The sequence below is a fragment of the Pholcus phalangioides genome, unplaced genomic scaffold (genome assembly GCF_987345545.1).
Source record: "Pholcus phalangioides strain wild (caught in Gottingen) unplaced genomic scaffold, Ppha-v1.0 ptg000011l_1, whole genome shotgun sequence".
Classification (NCBI taxonomy): domain Eukaryota; kingdom Metazoa; phylum Arthropoda; class Arachnida; order Araneae; family Pholcidae; genus Pholcus; species Pholcus phalangioides.
The window spans coordinates 11,517,713-11,540,980 of record NW_028301604.1 but is presented as its reverse complement, the minus strand read 5'-3'; the positions used below and the strand labels follow the sequence as shown (position 1 = coordinate 11,540,980).

General features: G+C 35.3%; 1 protein-coding gene across 1 annotated transcript; it reads right to left on the bottom strand.

Annotated features, from left to right (window-relative positions):
- Positions 1-3,277: 3,277 nt before the first annotated feature.
- On the bottom strand, positions 3,278-20,948 carry LOC149080057 (homeobox protein DBX1-like). The gene is made up of 4 exons (XM_089238576.1): positions 20,489-20,948; positions 17,297-17,422; positions 4,900-5,198; positions 3,278-3,956 (listed from the first exon to the last, which is right to left on the bottom strand). Exons 1-4 carry the CDS (start codon positions 20,820-20,822, stop codon positions 3,684-3,686), a joined length of 1,032 nt encoding a protein of 343 aa, XP_089094702.1. The 5' UTR covers positions 20,823-20,948; the 3' UTR covers positions 3,278-3,683.
- Between the last annotated feature and the right edge of the window lie 2,320 nt (positions 20,949-23,268).

Genomic DNA, 23,268 nt, shown 5'->3' with positions numbered 1-23,268 from the left:
AAAAATATGCGAAATATATATATATATATAAGTAGTAACTCAAGTATATAAGTAAGTAATAATATGTATGTACTACTTATATACAGTATAACTGTATATAAGTAGTAACTCAAGTGAATGGTCGAGGAGGTCAATCGTCCAAGAGATGAATTGATTAACGTCTATCACAACAACAACAAATACTGTAAGATTTACTTGCGATCGTGCATCCCGAACACGCGACTTTGTGTCGCGATATAGGCGATATTATATTATATAATAATATAATATTTTCAATGATAAATTTCTACCAGAGCATAGTTCTAGAGCGGTGATTCCTAACGTGGAGCCTACGCCCCACAAGGGGACAATTTGATTTTCAAGGGGAGCAATTTGAGAATGAGTTCTTTTTTCAAGGCTTGGAACATTTCAGAACTCTACAATTTTTTTGCATCAGTTCAAATTTATACTCTTTAAACAATTTCTTGATGACTTCATTATTTCATTGTTCTCTCAGTGTTTTCTTTGAAAGAGGTTTAACCAGGGATTTTGAATGTTTTGTGTTCCACGGACAATTTGTGACAGTAAGATGAAGACCACAGACCCTCTGTGCCAATAAGAAGAACACTATGTAAGCTACGGACCCCTTTACAAAACAATATTCTGTATGTAGCGATGTAAAAACAATGTGTTAATTGTTATATCATCTAAGCTCACGCACTCCTTGTTAAGAACCACTGCTTTTGACTACGAAAATAACTTTTGTGGCTCCCTCAAAGTGAATAGGACTTTACTTTTTGAATAACAAGAATTACAAAAAATGGGGTCAAAGACGTAACGCCCGGATTTTGCAACCATGAAAAATGTTTTTACACAGAAAAAATAATAATTTGTCATAGAACTATGAATTTTCACTGGGGGGAGGGTACCCAACGTGACAAAAGTTCTACCTATGGTCCTGACGGGGGCATCAGGATTCCAGATAAGCTTTGGTGGGGCATGGCCTAAAATAAGTTTGGAACTACTGTTTTAGAGGCTTTTTGGCCATGTTAAAAGGTATGCGACCCCCTTAATAGGGTTGAAAATACAAAATAAATTAGACCGTTTGAAATATATTTATGCTATGAAAGATATTGAGTTCATAAAATGATAAAAAAATTAATTATTTGGAACAACATTTCTACAGAACTTGCGAAGGGAATAGCAGCAGGATGTCATAGATGACATGATTCGAAAATGGCTCATGGTCATGTATCATGAAATCATCCAATGGAACATTCTCGTTTTGCTTCATTTCATAAGTTAGTTTTGCAGTGATATTTTGTACCCTATACTGTAAGAATTCACTGTTAACATCATTGAGCATCTTTTCTTAACCCATTTGCATCATTCGAAAAAGTGGAAAATTGGCCCATGTCACCAAACTTTTTTTATTGTATAAAGTTAGAAATATTTCAAAATGAAAAAAAAAGCGAAAAACAAAATGACGTACACAAAGAATTTATCATTTTACTTAGTTCACAATGAAAATATACATTGAAAATAATTTTAAAAATTAAATTTAATAGTTTTATAAAGTATGATAATACTCTAGTGTTTTGTTCTTATCCATAAAAAACTAGCACGCATATATGCGCTTTGGTGATAATGGCCAGTAAAATTCCACGCATATATGCGCTTATGATGTACATAAATGGGCTAAGCGAGTTATTCATTCTTCTGTTGATATTATCGTTTACATCTTTGACCGGAAATAACATTTGAACTTGAATTCTGAACATGTGTGTAGGTTGTGATTTATCTATTGATATGCCGAGATGATATATTGATTTCTTCAATTCAATTTAATAAGAAAAATAATAAAACAAACACTAAAAACACGCGTGAATATTTTATAGGAAAAAAAATTAATTGGAAAGTCCATTTTTAACCAAAGAAATAATAAAACATAAATCAAAGATCTCGAAGTAGTAACTCAAGTGAATGGTCGAGGAGGTCAATCGTCCAAGAGATGAATTGATTAACGTCTATCACAACAACAACAAATACTGTAAGATTTACTTGCGATCATGCATCCCGAACACCCGACTTTGTGTCGCGATATAGGCGAGACACCACCCACCCACCCACTCGTTGAGGTCTACTCCCTTTGATTCTTGCAGAACGTTCAGTTGCAGCCATATTAGGAATCGGCGAGGAATATTTATGAGAAGTGGTGGTGAAATCTGTGCTCTGTATGGAAGTCGGAAGAGTGGGGGGAACGGACCACACTGAATCAGATACCTATTTCTCCGCACATGCTGTCACCTGCACGTGACGGAGGTATCGCCCCTTATTGCTCTTATCCCCGAATCCTCCCCCGATCCACATAACGCTACAAATGCTGCATGCACATAAAGCCGAACCCTCCTACGAAAATTCTATACCAAAAAGATGCAACCATTGATACTCGTTTAAATATTAGAAATCAAATTTTTCACGAAAATGTATCGCAAAAAAGTACGAGTTTAAGGTATCGTTAGTACACTTTAATAAGAAATTCAACGGAAACGAGACACATAAAAACTAGTAAATATCTCATAGACAATATGTAACATCTAAACTTAAATTTGTACAGAGAATTCGCGTTGTTCTGATAAATCGACTATTTCTTGTGTAATCTTGATGAATTTTAATTGAAAATTGTTCCGTATTTAAAACTCTACGTCCTACTTACTCTATCGTTTAAAAAGAGAAGGTTTTATGAACCCAGTGTTGAGAGAGACTTTCATAAACTCATCAGTTTTGTGTTGTGATCTAGATTTCTTTTGTTCGATATTTTTTTGTGGATAACACAAGAATCGATCAGACGTACATTCAACAAGTATTAGCTCACACATTATCACCTGCAGCTGCTAAATCAATTTTTTTTCTTCGATTCACTGAAGAGTGGTGATCAATTTTCAAAAAAAAAAAATGGTTGCTCTATCTCGTTCTATTACGGAATGATAAATTTTTGCATGAATAATTTAATATTGCGGAATGTTTAACAGGATATCGTAATTACTAAAATTTAATGATTTTATTTGTAACAAAGTTGTGTGGTTAAAATCCACTCATGTTATCCAGTCTTAAAATGCTCTCTTATCATGACTTTCTACCAGAAATCTTTTGCAAATTACTCTGAGAATTATTTTAAAATTGAATGTGCACTGTTTCTTTTTCATGAAACTATTCTATCAGGCGATATTATTGTGTAGCAAAACCTTCCGATTCGTTGATATTCTCAAATAAGAGGCTAATAATGTAACCACTGAATCATACCAGACGTATACATTTTTATTAATGAATTGTATACCAATATGACATAGATTACATTTGTTTCGCATATAAACACACACACACACATGTATATATGTATATATATATTGCATTTGAGGAAGACTTAGTATACATTTATCAACGATATAGCAGCAGGCTTCGTTCAGTCTCCTATAGAGATTTCAAATGAATATTGCAGTATCGTGTTAAGTATGCGCGAAATTTACCAACTGTATATTGTTCACCACATGTTCTCCTTATTTTCACAAAATAATCGGTCTCTATGGAGGAATCATATGGAAGACTGTATTGTGATAGCTTATTATCACACGCACGCGTTTCTCTATCATTAAAAAGAAATTCTAAAATATGGTATATGTATACACTTTGATCGTACATGTACATTAATCCATATTTTCGCAAAGTCCTCGGGAGATGAGAGTTCTTTCGGAAGAAGCTGTGACTAACTCGGGAGAACTGTGCCTGGATCTCCTGCAATGTGATGCACGGACACCGATTTCATGATGATCTTTGCTTCTTGATATAACGTCACTCAAGTCTGGGTTTGGATTTCTCTTAGTTGGCAAAGTCTGCTCTCTGGAGCCTCCTGATGATAGTAACTCTCGTTCTTTTGAATTTCTCCATTTCATGCGTCGATTCTGGAACCAAATTTTAACCTTTGGAAGATGAAAACGGCGTGAACCATTATATAACGAGTTAAGGAAAAATAACATGTTTTCTTGATTAAAATTTCTAATAAATTCTGGTAACGAAATTGCAAAGATTTAGGGATGTTGGTGCGCGCAAATTTTCCGAAAAACACATTTTCCAATTTTTAAATACTATGACATTTTTTTGCATCTAACTATGTTAAAGTTTTTGTTTTATCCCCTGTGATAGAAATATTTTTAAAATATTTTAATATAAACTGCTGGCAGACATTACAGATGCTAATGTTTTTCACTAAAATGCGTTTTTCTCAAAACTAAGTTTTTTTGTTAGATAAGGAACATTTTTTCGAACACCACTCATTCAAATGTCTTGAAACTTTGTGTCTCTCAACACTATGGTGTTACATACTTTAACACGAGGATTTTTTATTTAGATAATTAAAAAAAATTATGCCACAAAATATGGGTAAATTTTGGTGGTTTTTGAAAAAGTTGCATGTTGTTAAAGTTAAAATTCAAGAACAAAATAACCAACAATTAAAATCCTAAAACCGTTAGTGTTGAGAGATACAAAGTTTCAAGGCATTTGAATGAGTGGTGCACGGAAAAATGTTCGTTATCTAACAAAAAACTTGGTTTTGGGAAAAAAGCATTTTAGTGAAAAACATTAGCGTGTGTAATGCCTGCCAGCAGTTTATATTAAAATATTTTTCGTACAGGTAAAACAAATACTTTTACACAGTTAGACGCAGAAAATTTCATAGTATTTAAAAATTGAAAAATTGGGAATGTGTTTTTTAGAACATTTCCGTGCCCCAACCCGCCTTAAAACTTCTTTGTCACGTTACAACAGATAAGTGAGATACTGTACTTAAATGTAATGAAATAAATATTATATATATATATATATATATATATATAGAAGTGAATTTTAAATTATATGTTTCACCTGAGAATCTTTTAATCCAAGTTTTTCAGCTAGTTTTTTTCGATCAGGTTTGCTGATGTATTTTTGCATCTGAAACCGTTTTTCTAGACCCTGACGTTGAACGTCAGAAAATACGGCTCGTCTCATCATACCTCTACGAGGTTTGCCTCGAGTAGCAGCTGCCCAAGGGAATGTTGTCACGGACGACCCAGTCTGGAGTCTGGAAGGAGTAGGAGCGACTGTAGTTGGAGATAGTGCCAATGTTAGACTCTGTCCAAAAAGACTATTGGTACTGTGAAGGCTTGGCACTTCCGTTTCTCCTAAATAAGTAAATAGAGTATTATCAAAATTCGAGGTGAGTTAACAATATTCAGTCGATTCAATTCACCTGTTTGAATAAAATGTAGTAAAAATAAATATTATGTAACAGTATTGGGTACACTTTCAAACGATGTCTCCGACACTGATCCTATTTTGAATTAGCTTACAATATAATAAAACAGTCTACAATTTGATTGCATGGGGAGAAAAATACTAAAAGATTTGTGATTTATTCTATTCTCTAAAAAATTTAATTTATTTGAACTCTTTATTTAAATTGGATTCGAAATAAAGCCGATATTAAGATTTCTTTTCACACATGTTGACAGAAAGGAAAGAGTAAAGAACACAAACTTATACTTGAAAACGGGAATCAGTCAATTACTCTCACATCGCCATCTTCATTTACTTGTTCATCCGAAGTCCGTCGGAAGCTAAAGATCCAAGTTTCCATGTATTGAAGAGGCTTAAGTGACTCGCTTTTCTCTTGCTTTACAAGCGTTTAAAGACGAGCTCATTTAGTAACCATTTGAAGCTCTCATTACAAAAGTGATCGGTCCCTTAATGATGTTTGAGGGCATGTACTTCACCATAACGACGCCACCAGCAACATATTCTGATTGAATTTTAATTGCCGTCCAGGTGGCAACCAAATTTGCATGATCCATTATTGGCCCTTTGCTTTGCGACTCATCGCCTCCCGACGATGTATTCGTATTTGTGGGAGAAGTGAACGAGGGGAAATGGAGAGGCTTGTCACCAGCACTTTAGAAAGAGAAGCACTTGACGATGCACTAAAAGGCCATCATTAGCACATTTAAAATAGCTCTTCTAGCGCGTCTTCTTTCTTAAGGCTAACACCATGAAAGTTAGCCTCCTGTGTGAGCTTAGCTTGTCGAGATTTCTTTCGAACATGCCAAAGCTATTCCTTATTTTTTCTGATATCACATCTAAACGATGATAGTCATGACTAGGGCTCGGATTTTTATGACCTAAAGATGAAACGTCGTTGTTGATAGGTTAAAAAAAACCTGAATTTCAATTCTTTTAACCGTCCAGTAACGACGTTTCACCTTTAGGTCATAAAAATCCGAGCCCTAGTCATAACCATCGATGTAATTTTCGGTGACGCAAATATCTGATTAAAAAAAGATTTATACAGATAGTATCTCAAGGGAAATTCATCACGACAAATATATGTAAAATACTTCAAAAAATTCTTTATTTAAAATGCGCGAGCAAAATAAGAAAAAAAAATTAGAGTAAAATCTTTACTATATATCAAGGATGGCCAACAGCTTGCCCGCGACAAGATGAAAATCTATTATATTTTTTTATATTAATTTCAATTGACGAAATTGTGGTTAATGTAGCAAAAAAAAAATTTCTGATTTGACAAAAACAATTTGTATTTTCAACACACAAATACAAATCCTTTTTAAACACAAAGGACACATGATTGATTTCAAAAATCTACTGTGGGAGCAGTAGCAAATATTCTTGCGCAATCATCGGAGGTCAGTGATGGTAATCTCGAAGAGAAAAATTTCCCTCAAAAAATGTTTTGTGCCATTGGTAAAATATTCAGTCATTCAGTCAAGTATTTAGCAGGGAAAAAAGCAAACTATAGAAAAGCATTGCACGAAATTTAGAATGACAAATTTAAGAATATCAAATTTTTTTTTCTTTGATAAACTTTGAACGTTTTATGAAGTAACATTCTCCATTCTGGTTAGAGCATCAACATTCATAATTTGCTGAAAGAAAAGAAAGATGGAAAAGTTTCCTTAACGACTAAGAAAAAATTTGAGTCTAGTCTAGTAAGAAATTGTAGTCACCGCTGCAGCTATTTACACAGTTTCCTTCTACGCTGATTGCACTGTCTATGAGAGAACATATACTCTTTTTCAAAAAATGAAGAGTTCAGTTAACAATTCATTAATAATAATTTATAATTAGTATTTAATTAAATAAAGAGTTCAGTTAAGTTTATTTGTCATAAATCTCCCGTCAAAATGTTTGTGGCCCGCGATGCCATAGCAAGCAATCATACCACTGGGTGAGGCTTATATGCCGACCTCCCCCATGTGCGTTCAGCTTATATACCGGAGTTTTGATCCTGGTGCGGCCCACGACACTGCGTCTGACCATGATGATTATCTCACTGTCTTAAAATATATTTTATCATATTATTTTTATAGATAATTATAGACTTCGAAATTTTTTCATTTATACAGTTTATATAGGGTAGTAATACATTTTTTTAAATTTTATGTTTTTGACGCTGGTTCGCTCCTATTAATTTACAATTTTGATGACACTTGAAGAAAAATAAAATTTCTCCCAAGTCTTGATATCATTGAAAAATTTAAGTAAAAGTTTTTGATTTATTTTGAAGTTTGGTATCGGATACTTTGCTTATCATTCTCATATCTAGAAAAAACGATTCGGGAAACGAAAAGCTTAATTATGAATTGCATTATGATAAGTCTGATCTCGTCTTTGTCTATTTCTTTTTTCCGAATAAGATTTTATAATCCGTTGATAATGTGAATTTCTATGGTTTAAGATTATAATTCACGATGTAATACAACTCCTACGCAAATCCGCTTCATTAAAGAAACCGTTCTTGAATTCAGCGGCAATCAAAAGATAATAGTGGCGTCATAAAAGACAAAATATTTCGCTTTAATCCTTGATTTAAGAGGATAGACAATCCAATATGTATATGCCACGGAACCACAATAAAGTGTAGTGTTCTTATAGCAATTTTGTAAGCAGAAAAGTAAGAAAGAAAACGGGTGAAAAACATGGCGTGTATCGACGTATAATCATTCTATCTTCGGAGCACTTGAATTTCACAGGAGTTCATTGAAAATAGAAGAGAAAAAAAAAATAATAAAAGGCATCTCTATAAAGAAATAACAAGCCGAGGAAAATAAACATCTTCGATACGGCCTCCAGCGAAGAACCACGAACTAAAGAAAGTCTTTGTTGGTTATTCTCACCACAAACGTCAATCAGCATCAGACATTGAAGTGCGTCTTCATTTATCGCTGCCCACAAGTGCTACTAATATAGTTGGGCCAACTTTCTTATTATTGCAAGTAATGTACGTACGTATCTTGAAGTTAAAGGAGCAAAAAAACAATCAACAAATATCCGAAAGAGAGAATCATGTTTAAATACTTTTCTCCTTTTTCTTTACGTAGTTGAAAATTCATCTCAGAAGAAAGATAAAAAAAAAGAACTTTAAACAACGATATCATATGGTTTTTTTTCCCCTGGACTATTTCATATCGGTTTTCGTATACTTATTATTATTATTTTTTTGGAGAGGACCGTTGCTGTGGAACAACGAATAGCCGCCCGGAAGAAGGCTTCCTTTGTTTTCTTTCGTAATACCCCAGTTGTCCATCCAAAGTGGCCTCTCATGTGGTTTACGAGCAAGCAGACGCCTTCGAGATCCAAATAGTGTATAATAGCATTCAGGTGTGTATTAATAGTATTTTGTTTATATTGCCACTTGAAGACGTTAATCTCGTAAAGTGTTTTTTTTTTTACTTAGCGAGCAGCATTTATCGAGTAATGGCCGATTTTTGTCGCCAGACCTCGCTTATTTAGTTTTTTACTTGACAACAATGCTGTCGTTGGTTGTTGCATTCACTTTTTATGAATCGCTTTCGTTTTATTTCCCATTCTGTGGAATAGAAGTGCAAAACATAAAGCTGTTCACAATTATCCTTTTCTTTCTTTTTGCTCTTGAACTCACGCGTCAACTAAATGCGAGTGAACGGATTCCATTTTTCCAAGTTTTTCACTCAAGTTGAAATCAATTAACGATGACATTTGGAAGTATAGATACTTTGAAATATCGTCTATTCAGTTAATTACTAGTTCTGTGATGAAACCGTGACAATCAAGTTTGATGATATAAAAATCTATTTTTAAAATCGTAAAAATAAAAAAAAATTTGTTTTTGTCAAATCAAAACGATTTATTATTGACATTAGCAAAATATTCAAAATATTTAGTTGGCTAGTAATACCCCGAAGTTACGCCATAGGTTGGACCGACATTAAGCGTGTAAGCCGGGGTGAAATTTAGCATACAAATACATTAAATAGTGGTTAACTGGAACAAATATTTCTGAAAAACACGTCTTTTTGAGGAAAAAATTGGAATCAAAATATAGGTTTTCTTACCTGCAATCAAAAAATTCTCATTAATATTTGTAAATTGCTCAAAAACATGTACAAATGAAAGTCAGGTGCAAGACAATATTTGGTAACACTTTTGGTGCATAGAAAGAAATGAGCTTTATGCGTTAAAGCAGAGTAACTGTGCTATTAGATTTTGTTTCTCTGTAGGAAGTCTGGTGATGTGTCGAAATTAATTGTAGAGAGGCAGGTGACCGAGGCATTGTCAATAAATTTCAAATAGCATTATTTTGGAAGCAACGGGTGGTGGTGACCAAAACATTCTTTAAAAATGCAAGGTATGTTTCAAATGACTCTCTAAGGTTCAAACTGATTTTCAAATTCTCTAGTAGCAAAGTTTAGATCTTAAGCTGCTTCCCGGAACCTTACAAAAGTTTAGCACCTTTAAAACCAGCTTAACTTGGCTGCATGTGGTGTTCTGATTGAATGGAAAATATATTTTTGTTTGACTACAACAGATTAAAATATTTTTTTCATCTCAGCTATCATCATATAACGCGCACAAAATGTGCTGGAATCAAGAACCAGACATTTTTCACAAAAAGTCGCGTAAATCGAGGAAACTAAGTGGGAGAATGTCTGTATTTGCACGGATTACCTATTCTATCATGAAAAGATTTTGATATTAAATCCCTTTAGGCTCCGTATGCAGAAACGGAGGGGGGGGGGTACTTTTTTCTCGCTGTTAATATTATTATCTTAGGCTAGATAATAATATAGTATCCAGCGTGAAAAAAACAACCCTCACGTTTGTGAGTACTGGTCTGAAAAGGATATGACGTGCTTTCATCGAAAGGAAAAGTGAATAATCATGATTTTATAGCCTAAGGAGACATTGTTTTCAACATTAAAAATAAGTAAGTAATAAATAAGTAAATTTTTCAGTATTTTTTCTATACTGTTTAAAAAACAAGAAAATTTTCACTCAGATGTGCATTTGCATAATTACAATCAATGTCTCATTAAGGAGACAAAACACATAAGAACTATTTAGAAAAATATGTATTGAAACACTGTTATATTTACAGGCAGAGTTTAGAGTAAAAGTTAATCTTATCATCGAGAGAGAAAAACCCGAAAGTAAAAAGACTTGAAAGTACATTATTTTTACTTAAAGTTTTCGAAACGCATACCATTTTCCTAAACAGGGCAATTTTTTTTACTCGAATAATAACAAACATTATTTGAGATTCCTTTCCAATTCGATCCGAAGAAGCTGATGTAGATTGTGAAATAGTGTAATTTAAATCCGTGAATAATTCAAGTTAAAAAATAGTATGTGTAAATATGCTCTATTATCCCTCGAAGTTTGTACAATGATATCAATTACCCTGTAAAAAAAATTTTTTAACTTAAAAACAAATTATAGCAAATTTTAATGAGTTGACATTTTTCTTTCAAAAAATAGTCTATTTGTTAATTGGAAAAGTTCTGTGAAATGAACTTCACTAATTTTTCAACACAACAAAATTTTCACACATTTTCGCATAATTAAAATTAAAACATTTCTCTACGATGCTATCTGTTTTACATATTTAAAAATTTTCGATGTCCAATTTTATTTGCGTCGATAGAATAACTTTCAAAAAGACACGTTCAAATTCTTATATATATATATATATACTGAGTTTGAATAATTTTTTTTTAAAACTAAATATTTTCGATGTACGATAAAAATTTTAGCTATTCTAGTAGAAGCCAATCAAAGCATAAAAAAGGGAGATGTTGCAAAAAGTTACGGTATTGTGAATTATAAACGATTGTTAAAAATCTTCAATTACCCAAAACGTGTCGAGCGTTAGTCCAGCATCGAAGAGAGCCGATATTGCCTGGGTATCTTTCGGCATCGAAGAGAATGATTATACTTAATGGAAATTTGGACTAAGAAAATGTTCAAATAATAACATGCTCAACCCATGGCCAACGAACCAAATGTGGCCACGGATATGAAATACGGAGGGGGTGAAAGGGGATGATCTTCCCCCCCTTTTACTATACAACCCTCGGTGATTCAATACGCAACCCCCCCCCCCCCCTCCCCGTTCAAGGAATCTGTATCCGCTTATGGCCCTCAGTGTCATATGATGTGATCCGCGATCTCAAACTTGATTCGAATATAACCAAATTAGTAATTATTAATGTATCCGTGCTATGTTTAAGGGCACTTTTCCATAAAATGGTACTGGAGTGAACTTTAATGGCATTTTTTGATTGAAAATGTCTTAGAATGGTGAAAACAATAATAAATTATGGACTACTTATGTCCTTTTCTATGAAAAAGTCATTTTTATGTCAAATTTTAGGCAAAATGTGTGTAATACTTGAAATGCGATTGCAAAAAATTCTATGAATAAATGTTTTGTTACTTTCACAGTAAATTTAGCTAGTAATGGTACATAGGTTTTGAACCAAAATTTAAAGGATTGTATGGTATGCTGATAAGTTACAGCCAAATCTCTATTGATGTACGTGTGAATTTTTCCAAAGTCATTCTACATATCGTGTATATAAAACACTGTAATTAGACAAATACAAGTGATAGACATTTTGGTTTATAACCTTAACACTATATGGCAGAATATCATATTAAAATTTATAATGATACATTATAGATTTTCAGAAATCATGTTTCAAACTCAAGTAAAATGTCAAAATAGCATTCTTCGTAAAAAGCGTCATATGAGCAAAACAAGGCCTGTTTTTGAATAACAAAAAAAAGGGAGGGGGGGGGGGGCTCCATCAAAAACAAAAAATCGGGATTTTCTTCAAAAATGACGTTCTCAACGTAGAAGCTCGCCGCTAATTATACGAAGTACAGATGATTGGATACCAAGCGAAGATAATTTTTGAAGAAAAGTCACAATCCTCTGTGGGGAATCGAACTACCTATCTCGAACTTTTGAGTTAGGAAGGTATCTATTGCGCAGTCCCGTTCAACCCAAAGGAACACAGTGTTCTTAGGAAAGAGAATGCCTATTCTCTGTAGCTTAATGGTAGAGCACACGCCCGGAACGTGTGAGGTTAGTGGTTCCCACAGAGGAATATGACTTTCCTTTCCAATTATCTTCGCTTGGTTTCCAGTCATCTGTATTGCGTTCTCAACGTTGTTTGATACCTTAAATGATAAAATTTTGGGAGTCAGAAACAACCGACTTAAAATAGAGTTCCTAGTAAAAAAATTTTAATTTTTTTACTAGGATCAACTTTAATTAACTAGGATTTAACTTTAATTTTTTCCATTTTTAACCCTGTATGGTTTCCGTGCATATATGAATATACATGGCAAATACATGGCCAAAAAAAACCATTATACCAAATTCTACTTTTTTTTTGTGTAGTTCATAAATTACATCTTTTAATGTCATTTCAGTGCAAAAAATACGGCTATACACGTACAAAATTTTTTTTATCTAGGAGTTGATTTCTTGTCGATGTCTTTTTGAGAACTGCTGAAATTTTACGTGTTCGGAAATTTATAAAATTGTACCAAATTGAGGGGATCAAAAATAAAATTCAAGGTAAAAACTATTACACTTTTCTGAGCAAGATTTCATCTATTTATAGATAACATTAAAAAATCAAGACAAAGTGTACCTTTTACCCTTAATTAACTATTTTAGCAAATTAGAAAATCCACTCTGATTGATTAAATTTCAGTGTTGATGTATGGGTTCAATTAAAAATATGCTAAAAGTTCAATGCGTTTTTATGGGGATGAACTGTAGAGGGGTTTTTAACAAGTATATCCAAATTCCTTATTTAGTTAGTTTTCCTCCATATTCAGTTACTTTAGTACTTGAAAGTAGCAGAAAACCAAAATTTCGATCACCGATATCTCGATGAATTTTCATTCTGACGTAAATGAGTAAATTTATTTTGGTATAATAAAAAAAGGGAGCACTAATTTCGGCAACACGTATTCGTTGATGCCATGTATATTTTACAGTACTGCGATGAATCTGGTGATTATAATCACCGTTATTATGCATATTGGTCGGTGAATATGCATAATAACCGATATGAATCCGGCGATTATGCATAATCACCGATTTATCCCATTTACCGTAATATATACAAGGTATTCCTCGAAAAGCGTCTGAATGAAAAAATTCTGCAGTCCGTTTAAGAGTTGAAGTTCCGTGTATGGGAAATTTCCAGCTTGAATTCAGTTGTGATATTTTTTTTTTTAAATAATGATTGGGGGAAATATAAAACGCGTTTTTTTACACTGTTCCCAATCAAAAAATGCAAAGCAGTTAAATTTGCAGTATTGAGAGCGAAATATATAACGCACATTAAAAAAAAAAATTTCAGACACCGGTGTTTAAAATTTTCGATTTTTACCAGTTTTTGCGTGCTGTAATGTGTGACCAGTTATGTAAAAACTCAAGACTTACCACTCGGTAATTGATATTTTTAAATGAATATCGGGGCAAAAAAGGAGAGTTCCAATTGCTGATCTTTCGGTTGAAAAAAAAGGGCAAAATTTTCACTAATTTATATATGTAAAAATTATTTAATTTTCGTATTTCTCTCAAATATCATTAGGGATGAAACTATCGCAATTGAATTTTAGCTGGCGATTCGCTATATATTTAACTTCAACTCTCAAATGGACCTGAAAGTAAAACACTTCGTACATGTGCGAGGTCCACTCTGAAACGTTTTAGCAGTTCTCAGTTAGAGACTGTATAACATTTACTAAGGTGATGCAGGGGCATGTATGATAATAATTCCAAAAAAAAAAGGTTAATATAGAAGGAAAGTGTTTTGTAAAAGTTGTTTTCAGTATCTAACGACCAACTGAATCTGATAGAGAGTCGTTGGAATTCAATAAACTATTTGCGTTTTGTTGTCACGCAGCTCAGCTGTACCAATTGTTTTCATGATCGATGCAGAAAGTTCAAAATTATGAAAAGTTCTTAATATCAGAATCTTATAGAATGTTTAATCATCTTCGTTGAAGCAACACGAAATATTCATGCCAAAGCTCTTATGTTTTTAACGCATTTGTTTGCTACGTAAAAAAAAAGTGACAATGAAGTTCAAAATATTGTTCTAATTTTCACGGTGTTTTTCTCGAAACAACATTTGAACGAAACTTCACCAAATTTTTTTTTAGTACAGGGCCCCCACGGTAACCATTGAGGTGCAGCAAGAGTGGAACAACCTTAGTCTCACTATTGTTTCCTAGATTGAAGGGCTTGGACAGCCGCTTTCACTCTTGTTCGCACTCTCGCTCCGCTTTTGTTCGGGTTTGCACTTTCGTTCTGCTTTGAAGGACTATAGGACAGCAGCTTTATTTACTGTTCGCTTATCTACACAGTCAATTACGTTCGTTTGCGCGCCTAGGGTGGCAACTACTTCTGATCTTATTTGCGGGCCACGAGTACCGCTTTCGTTCTAGTTAGCGGAGGTAGCAGACACCACCCGTTCCTCAGAAGTGATGGGCTTGCAGTGCACTATGCACATTGTTAGCGCAAGTCTGACATCAACAACTTCGAGTCGCTTAGCACTATTTCATGCGTTCTCTTCCACTCCTCTCTATTGACGCTCCGCCCCGTAACTACTTTCGAAGTTCGTATCATCATCTATTCTGAGATTCTCTCTCTCTCTCTCTGTCTCTCTCCTTCCCCAACCCTTTTTTTTAGTTGCCGAGAAGCACTTCAGATCGATCTTCATTTTGATACGGATTCCGGTCCCACACTTATGAGAAATTTTGTTTCCAGGTCCCGTTTTGCGTAACGGGTACCTTTCGCTTTACGCGATCTCCCTTTACTAGGTTTCTCATGACGCGATCATTTTGAATACCAATCAATCGCGCAAAAATCTAGCGATAGAATGTGGTTCTCGTGGTCCTTCTGCTATGTACATCTTGCGATGGAGTACTGTTCTCATGCCTCTTCTATATTTACATCGCGCGATAGATAGAGTAGTTTTTAGGACAGGGTGTCCATATAAAAATTTAGATTTTTTTATTTTATGACAAACTACATTTTCACTCCCAAACAAAACCGGTACAGGGTGGTTGCTGAATACACTGAGAATTTTTTAAATTGCAACCATACTTCTACGACAAACGGTTGATAAGATAAAGGCAGCATATAGGATGACACCCTGTATAATTTCGCCTTTTCATGATGCAAGTTTTTTCTTTCCTTGTCAAAAGTACTGTTCAAAGACTAAACTCGAGTTTAATATTAAAATTTCTTAAGTTACACTGCTGGCCACCGTAAATGCAACACCCTGAAGGAAGCATGCAAATAATATGAAATTTACAACATGCATTAGCAGAGGTGAGATATGCAAATGATTAGAATTTCAGCGCAGACGCACATCACGCGCGCCTGTGGCGCCTCTTCAAAGCGCTATTTAAGGCTTGGAGATTTCGACGATTTGAAGTACGGTAATTGTGTTTTTCTTGTGGTTTTTTCCAAAAAACGATCAATTATGCCTCGTAGAAAACAGCGATCATCTTTTGATCAAGTATCCGAGTTCGACAGAGGAAGGATAGTGGCCTACCGAGATTGTGGATTATCTTTCAGGGAAATCGGTAGTCGTGTTGGACGAAACCAAACAACTGTAATGCGGATATGTGATCGTTGGATGCAGGAGGGTACGACGGACCGACGTGTTCGATCGCATCCACCTCAGTGCACCACTTCACGTGATGACAGGCGTATTGTGCTTATGGCAGTGACGGATCGCTCAGCCACATCACGAACCATAGCACAGCACATTCAGTCTGTACCGCATCATCCAGTGTCTGCGCGTACCATTCGACGCCGTTTACAGCAGAGTGGTCTGTCCGCAAGACGTCCATTGCTTCGTCTACCCTCGACGCAGAACCACAGACGTCTCCGCCGCCAATGGTGCGATGAAAGAAGGATGTGGACGGCACAATGGAATGAAATTGTCTTTACTGACGAGTAACGCTTCTGTCTGCAACACCACGATGGTCGGATTCGAGTCTGGAGACACCGTGGAAAGAGGATGCTGAACAGCTGCGTTATGCACCGCCACACTGGTCCTGCACCGGGTATTATGGTATGGGGCGGTATTGGATATCACTCTCGCACTCCTCTAGTACGCATTGCCGGTACTTTAAAAAGCCAGCGCTACATCTCCGAGGTGTTGGAGCCAGTTGTCCTTCCTTACCTTCAGGGCTTGCCCACAGCCATATTTCAACAGGATAATGCGCGACCACACGTGGCACGCATTGTCCAAAGGTTCTTCGTCAATCGCCAGATTGAATTGCTTCCCTGGCCAGCTCGCTCTCCGGATCTTTCACCGATAAAAAACATGTGGTTCATGGTTGCTCAACGATTGACCCAGATTACATCCCCAGCTGCCACACCAGATCAACTTTGGCAACGCGTGGAAGCTGCTTGGTCTGCTATACCCCAAGAACACATCCAAAGTCTCTTTGAATCAATGCCGAGGCGTGTGGCAGCGGTGATCTCCAACAATGGCGGCTACTCTGGCTACTGATTTTGGCAGGAACCGCACTTCACAGATGTCTATAAATTTAATCATTTGATGCTTGGTCAACATGTTATCTACAAAATAAATATTGTTGCGATATCTCTGGTCTTTCTTGGTGTTGCAATTTGGGTGGCCAGCAGTGTAGTTAAAAGGTCAGTTATTAAAATTTCTCAAATCAGAGAGTACAAAGTTTTTATTGCACTTGTGGAGCTTTTTTCCTACGGAAAATCTCGAAGAGATTACTAAAAAGAGATGTTTAATGTTAATTATTATAAATGTTCTCTCTTGTTTATCTTAAGTGCCTTATTTACTCTATTTGATCATTTCAAAAAATATATATAACTGATAAAAACACAATTTTTAGAGAATTGTTAGGGAACGGTATAATTTACCTGTTAAATATGTCGTTCTATATGGCAGGCTTTGAAATGAACTCGGTTGTTGTAAATGACGTTGTATACTCTTTGTTATCAATGCCGAATAGGCCAACGGAGAAAGAGCTGATGTCATATATCGACCTTATGCGAAAAAAAAAAAAAAAAGAGCATTTAACAAGGTTAAAAAATACAATACAGTACTTACATGAACCATTGTTCAAAGCAGAACCATAAGTGGTTGTCACAAAAATATAATTGTTATAACTTACATAAAATTACCATTTTGAAGTGATACGGTTCTATCTATCCATACTTAGACTACTAATATGCCGCAAAGAGTTCAGATGAGTTTTCTCAAAAAGTTACTAAATATAAGCAAATATTATCCTGGTTATCTTATTAAACTTGAGCTTGGTTGCCGTCCAACCGCTCACTCACATGTTTAACCATCTCATCACGTATTAGCTTAGGTTTCTAAAAATAGATGAAAACAGTCTACCCACATTTTTTTTCTCGAACTCTGCCGGCATACAGACTCAGAAAAAACTGGGCAAATTCTCTCAAGTCCCTTTTGAGTGACTGCGGTCAATCTGGCTCCCATCCTCTTTACCTCACTCCAGCAGTTTTAACATCTCTTACTAATAACTATATTGATATTTCTCTCCAAGAAGACAGATCTCGACCGCCCGCTTCAACATTATTCCACTTTGCCGATAATTTTGAATTTACGCTGTCCTTACAATCTTACCTTCTCTTCAATCTCCTTTTGGAAGTTTGTAGGAATATGGCCAAGCTACGCCTTTATCCTTTTATACTTTACGCTAGCAAAGGTATATTGCACAAATTTAACCTTGATGAACCTTGTCAGTTTTGCAACCAACCACAAAGCCATATAATGATCTTTACCACCTGCTTAAGGAATGCACATTTTTTGCCCTTCAAAAACACATTTCTATAAATGCCTCCGGGCTCTCTATATATATATCTGGCAATATAGCAGTCTTCATTAACCCCCCTCCCCCTTCTCTTTCTGTTTTCATTTGTTCCTCATCTCTGTCCGTACGCCGAGGTAACATTATTTTTAAAACATTATATTTATTTATTTATCAATTGCTGTGGAAGGCCTTGCAACGCTCTAATATCTGAAACATGCATGGGAAAAAATCATCTATTTATTTGGATGCGAGAGTGTATATTATATAATGTTGCATATTCTTCTCTGTGTTTAAATTTCATTGTATTTATATCTGTTTTGTGTATGTATTACGTTACTGCTAAAGCCCGAAACTGGCCAGTTAGTTAACTGGACAGCCCAGTTGACCCAGTTAATGTCCGAAATTCGGGCTTTCGCCTGGATTTGGCCAGCCCCTATATATCGATCACTATGATTTGGGATCATCGTCACGTTGGTACATTTTTTGCGGTAATTATGACCATTTTTATAATTATCCATGATAAAAGGAATCTGAATATCGATATTTTAGCGATCCATATATAAGGATAAATAGGGATTGACATATAGGGGCCGGACAAAGCCCGGCGAAAGTCCGAATTTCGGACATTGGCTGGATAAACTGGGCCGGCCAGTTCGCGGAGTGGATAACTTCAGGCTTTTTTTTCAGTAGCATATATATCTCCAAAAATTGAATTACTAACGAATATTTGCACTTGCTGTCCACTTGGTGTATTGATAGGCACGGTGGTGCAAATCATTAAAGTTTCAGTTTCACACTTAGATGAAGGCAACCATAATTGCTTATGGGTAGGCTAATGTATAAAATTTTGCTCACATAGTTTAAAATTTTCATTGCTTGTATTCGGACTGAATTTCTCAATTTTTATTTAATATTCGTATTTTTATGGGCTTTTTTTCTTTTGCTTTCCTCAGCCACCTCGTTGAGCGGTTTGTCTGTTGTGGCTTTTGCATGCCTATTTGTGTATAATATAACATTTTATATATTATTTGTCTTAGACACAAAATAAAGTTGCTACAATCATCATATTATTTTTTTAGTGAATTTTATGTCATTTTTTTGCAGTGCTGATTCTACTGCAAAATAAATTGACTGAACTATTTTTCGATTTTGTCTCATAAAATAATATTAAAAATAATAAAATAAATTTTAATTGTTATGGCATTTAGATATCACAGTTGTCACATTTAACCAGTTTAAACGAATTAACCCTTTACGGTGCGGTGTATATTTGAATATACATGGCAAATACATGGTCAAAAAACACGTTTTACTTATTTATTTTCTCAATTTATTTAATATTTTAGAAAGTGCATCCTTTAGGCCGGAATTACACTATAAACGTTTTAGAAAAGTTCTTTTATAAAACTTGAAAATGCAACCAATAGGCGCGTATCGGTTATTCAAGTTTCATCAAACAGCTTTTACAAAACTTCTATAGTTAATCCCAGCGTTAGTGTCATTTCAGTACAAAATACGGCTGTATAAGTACAATACTTTTCTTTTTATCTAGAGAGAGTTGATTCCTCATCGGTGTAATTTTTTGAGAGCTGCCAAAAATTTTACGTGTTATGAGATTTATAAAAACGTATAAAATTAAGCAAATTAGAAATAAAATTCGAAGTAACAACTATTCAACTTTGCTAAGCAAGATTTTATCAGTTTATAGATAACAGTAAAATAAAAGAAAATTTTATTTTTTACCCTTAATTGTCCATTATAATTAATTAAAAAAATTACTCTACTTAATTAAATTTTCGGTGTTGATGTATTCGACAGCCTAGTCCAAAAAGACAACTTAAAATTCTACTTTTCGAGATATTTGCATTTTAAAGATTCATTTTGTGTGGAACTGAATGTGAATCAACTCAGATTTAATTACTGTAGGGAGCGTGTAAAAAGAGTTGGGAGTTGTTGCTGTTTTGCAATATGCAGAGGCATTTCCCACCGTTTTCATGGCGTGCATAATTCACAAATACAATTTTCTAAGTTGCCTTCTTGAACTGAGCCGTTGTATTGTTTCAATTAAAAATATGCTAACAGCATCACTTTACACCAGTATTTGTAAAAAAAACAACTTTTTCAATACGTTTTTACAGGAGTAAACAGAGAGAGAGAGAGAGAGAGTAAAGTAATTTTTTTTCACCACTAGTGAAAATTCTTTTTGTAAATTAATCGATAAGTTTCCTCTCTCGAAAATAATAAATGAAACAAATGACTCCCGATTTCTTACCTGTTCCGAAAGCATCATTGTTGAAATCAGATTCATCATTTCCGGAGAGGATGGCACTGACACCAAATTTAAGATGAGGATGATGACGTCTCGTATATCTACTAGCATCGTCTACAAGTAAAGCTGTCGACGACAAATTGTTGTTGGTGGTGGTCGTCGCAGTCGGTGGCAGGGGTACAGGTCGAGCGATCCTCGTCCTCGAATCCCTCAGCAAGTCGTCCACACGAAACGACGAGTTACGGCCTATAAGTGGCGGTGTGGCCGGGGGCGAAAGTGGCCGGTCCGAGGCAGATGCCCCGTCGAAAAACAACATCATCTCCGGCCCGACAGGCATCGGACATCCGTTCTCCGTAACTATCTATCTCTCTGTTATGAGTTGTCGAGATTTATTTAGGTTTTTTTTCCCCCCCCGGCTCGCGCGCCTCTTTATTTATTTATTTATTTCATTTTCCTCCGCCTCCGTCTTTTCTTTTTCGGCTCCTTCAAGTGATGTTACGGGATAAAAGTAAAAGAAAACCATAAAGAAAAAGGCAGGGAAAAGACGTGTTGGACAACGAGAAAGAGAGAGACTTTTTTATCAGTGGCGGCCTATGAATTGCAGAATACACGGAGCAGCCGGTAAATGATTTCGTAATGCGCGCTGCATGCTTGTCATGCTGCGCCTGAGGGCCGGCGAGGCGGACGCATGAATACATGACTCTCACACGCCCATTGGTTGCTGACTAGCGAATCGAACGGCCCACTTCTCGCATAACGCGCACGCCTCAAAACTATGTACACACATGGATATCTCAAGACGAATTCCAAAATAATAAAACAAGCCGATGAGAAAAGTTGGTGAAAACAAATCTTTTGCGATTATACCGAACAAAAAATTTCGACAAAGTTTCGGCGTCTGAAGCAAAAATAGTCATTTCTTATGTAATTCGGTATGCTGAACACGAATTTGACCATGAGAAAAAACTTAATTGACCGCGGGTTTTTAAAACGTGAGTATGTAGAAAACAAAATAAATACTATACAGAGAAAACAGCACAAATATGTGGAAACTTCCCCAATATACAGGGTGTGCTGTAAGTGCTAATGTAGCTTTTATCTCATCAACCGTCCGGTCGTGGAGGTATGATTCCAATTTATAAAATGCTTAAAAGGCGCTCAAAAATTACCCTGTACCAGTTTTGAGAGTGAAAACAGCGTGTCACAAAATAAATAAAAAAATTTATACGATCCCCTTGTTCTCAAACTTCCAATTAGAAAGTTGTTGCCTTGTATCTCCTGAGGCCAACAGAAAAACTCCATGTTTTTGTGATATTTGAAAGATATTTGAATTCAAAAATTGGTTAATCTACATTTAACTGTGTTTTCAAAAATTTTTGTATGGACATTTTTTCCCCCCTCAGCATTCCTGTATACGCTAAAATAATAGATGCCGATTCTCCTCCCCCATAAAAATATTAAAATCGGATCAAAAGGGCCATTCAAGCATTACGTCAGCAGATTTTTAGCCATTTTTCAACCCCCTCTCTTTGTCAGCAAAATTTCGTCAGCTCTGCCCCCCCCCCATTCCTAACATATGTTGGGATCGCAGACGTACCCCCCCAGAGATCAAAAACTTATTTTTGATGCAAAAAAATATTTAAAAATTATAAAATTATAAAAAAATATTAAAATTAAAATATCGAAATACCCTTTATGTGCGACCCATCCCCGAGCCTTCTGTACCCTGTCCAAAAGTCGATCCCCCGCGTACGTCTCTGATTGGATTGCCCTTCGAGTATATACATAGGGAGTCTGACCACCACCACCGTCTGACACTGCTGTAGGGAACTTTGCCATGAATGCACGATAATTATTTTTCACATGATTATAGACTGAACACCCTAAATTTCTAGCTTGCGTTTTAAGTTTGTTAATTACTGGGTCAAGTTGAGCAATAATTAAAGGAGTGCTATAGATTGCCGTTGGGGCGAAGTACCAAGCATTGAGCTCTCATGGTTTCTGTAGATGTCAAGATGGTTGTTTTTAAGCAACCATTGGAGTAATTTGAAGTAATTCTTTTTTATATAAAGGAGTATAGACTGTACAGAGGTGGAAAAAGGGGATGACGATCCGCCATTCACGAAAAATTGTATCATTAGTATAGTCTGCAGGGTGAGTAGACAATTCTCCCTGATCACCACGCACACTCTCGGTGGAACCACACCCCACCCCGTTCGAAGAGCATGTACCCGCTTATGTACGGAAGTCCAGCCAATCGCTCAAGGACAACGCATGTGACGCGTTGAGTAGACATAAAGTGAGACAGGAAGAGGGGCGGTCTGTAGAGTCAGTAAAAACTTTTTCATGGGATTTCATGATGATATTCGTGCTCGGCAGGTCAAAATCATTCGGAATTGTATGTACTGTACTTTCATATCAAACGCAATTTCATTGTTTCCAGTATTATTATCTGGTATTATTTGTTTTTTTTAAATATCTCTCATAATTTCGATGGCATTTTGAATTTTTTGTAAAGTAACATATTTTTTTTTTTTTGCTATATAAAATATATTTTTTATTTATTATCATGAATATTATTATTATTCTGAATATTCAAAGTGTTTTCTCTATTCACTTGAATTACTTATTCCGTATCGCTATTTACCGCCATTTCTACCGATCATGCTTTTGAAATAGGGCCAGACTTACGTAGGTGGAAAGGGTAGAGCCACAACGGGCCGTAAAAAGGTAATAAAATACTTTCACTACATTAATACTTTACTACAATTTGACTTGAACTA

Bases quoted from the DNA above. Each gene is read 5' to 3' on its own strand.
- LOC149080057 (XM_089238576.1), bottom strand. From the start codon at position 20,822: ATGCCTGTCGGGCCGGAGATGATGTTGTTTTTCGACGGGGCATCTGCC. The intron at 17,423-20,488 runs GTAAGAAATCGG...TTTTCGCATAAG, and splicing joins CAATGATGCTTTCGGAACAG to GTCGATATATGACATCAGCT. The intron at 5,199-17,296 runs GTAAATTATACC...TTACTTATTTAG, and splicing joins TAGAACGACATATTTAACAG to GAGAAACGGAAGTGCCAAGC.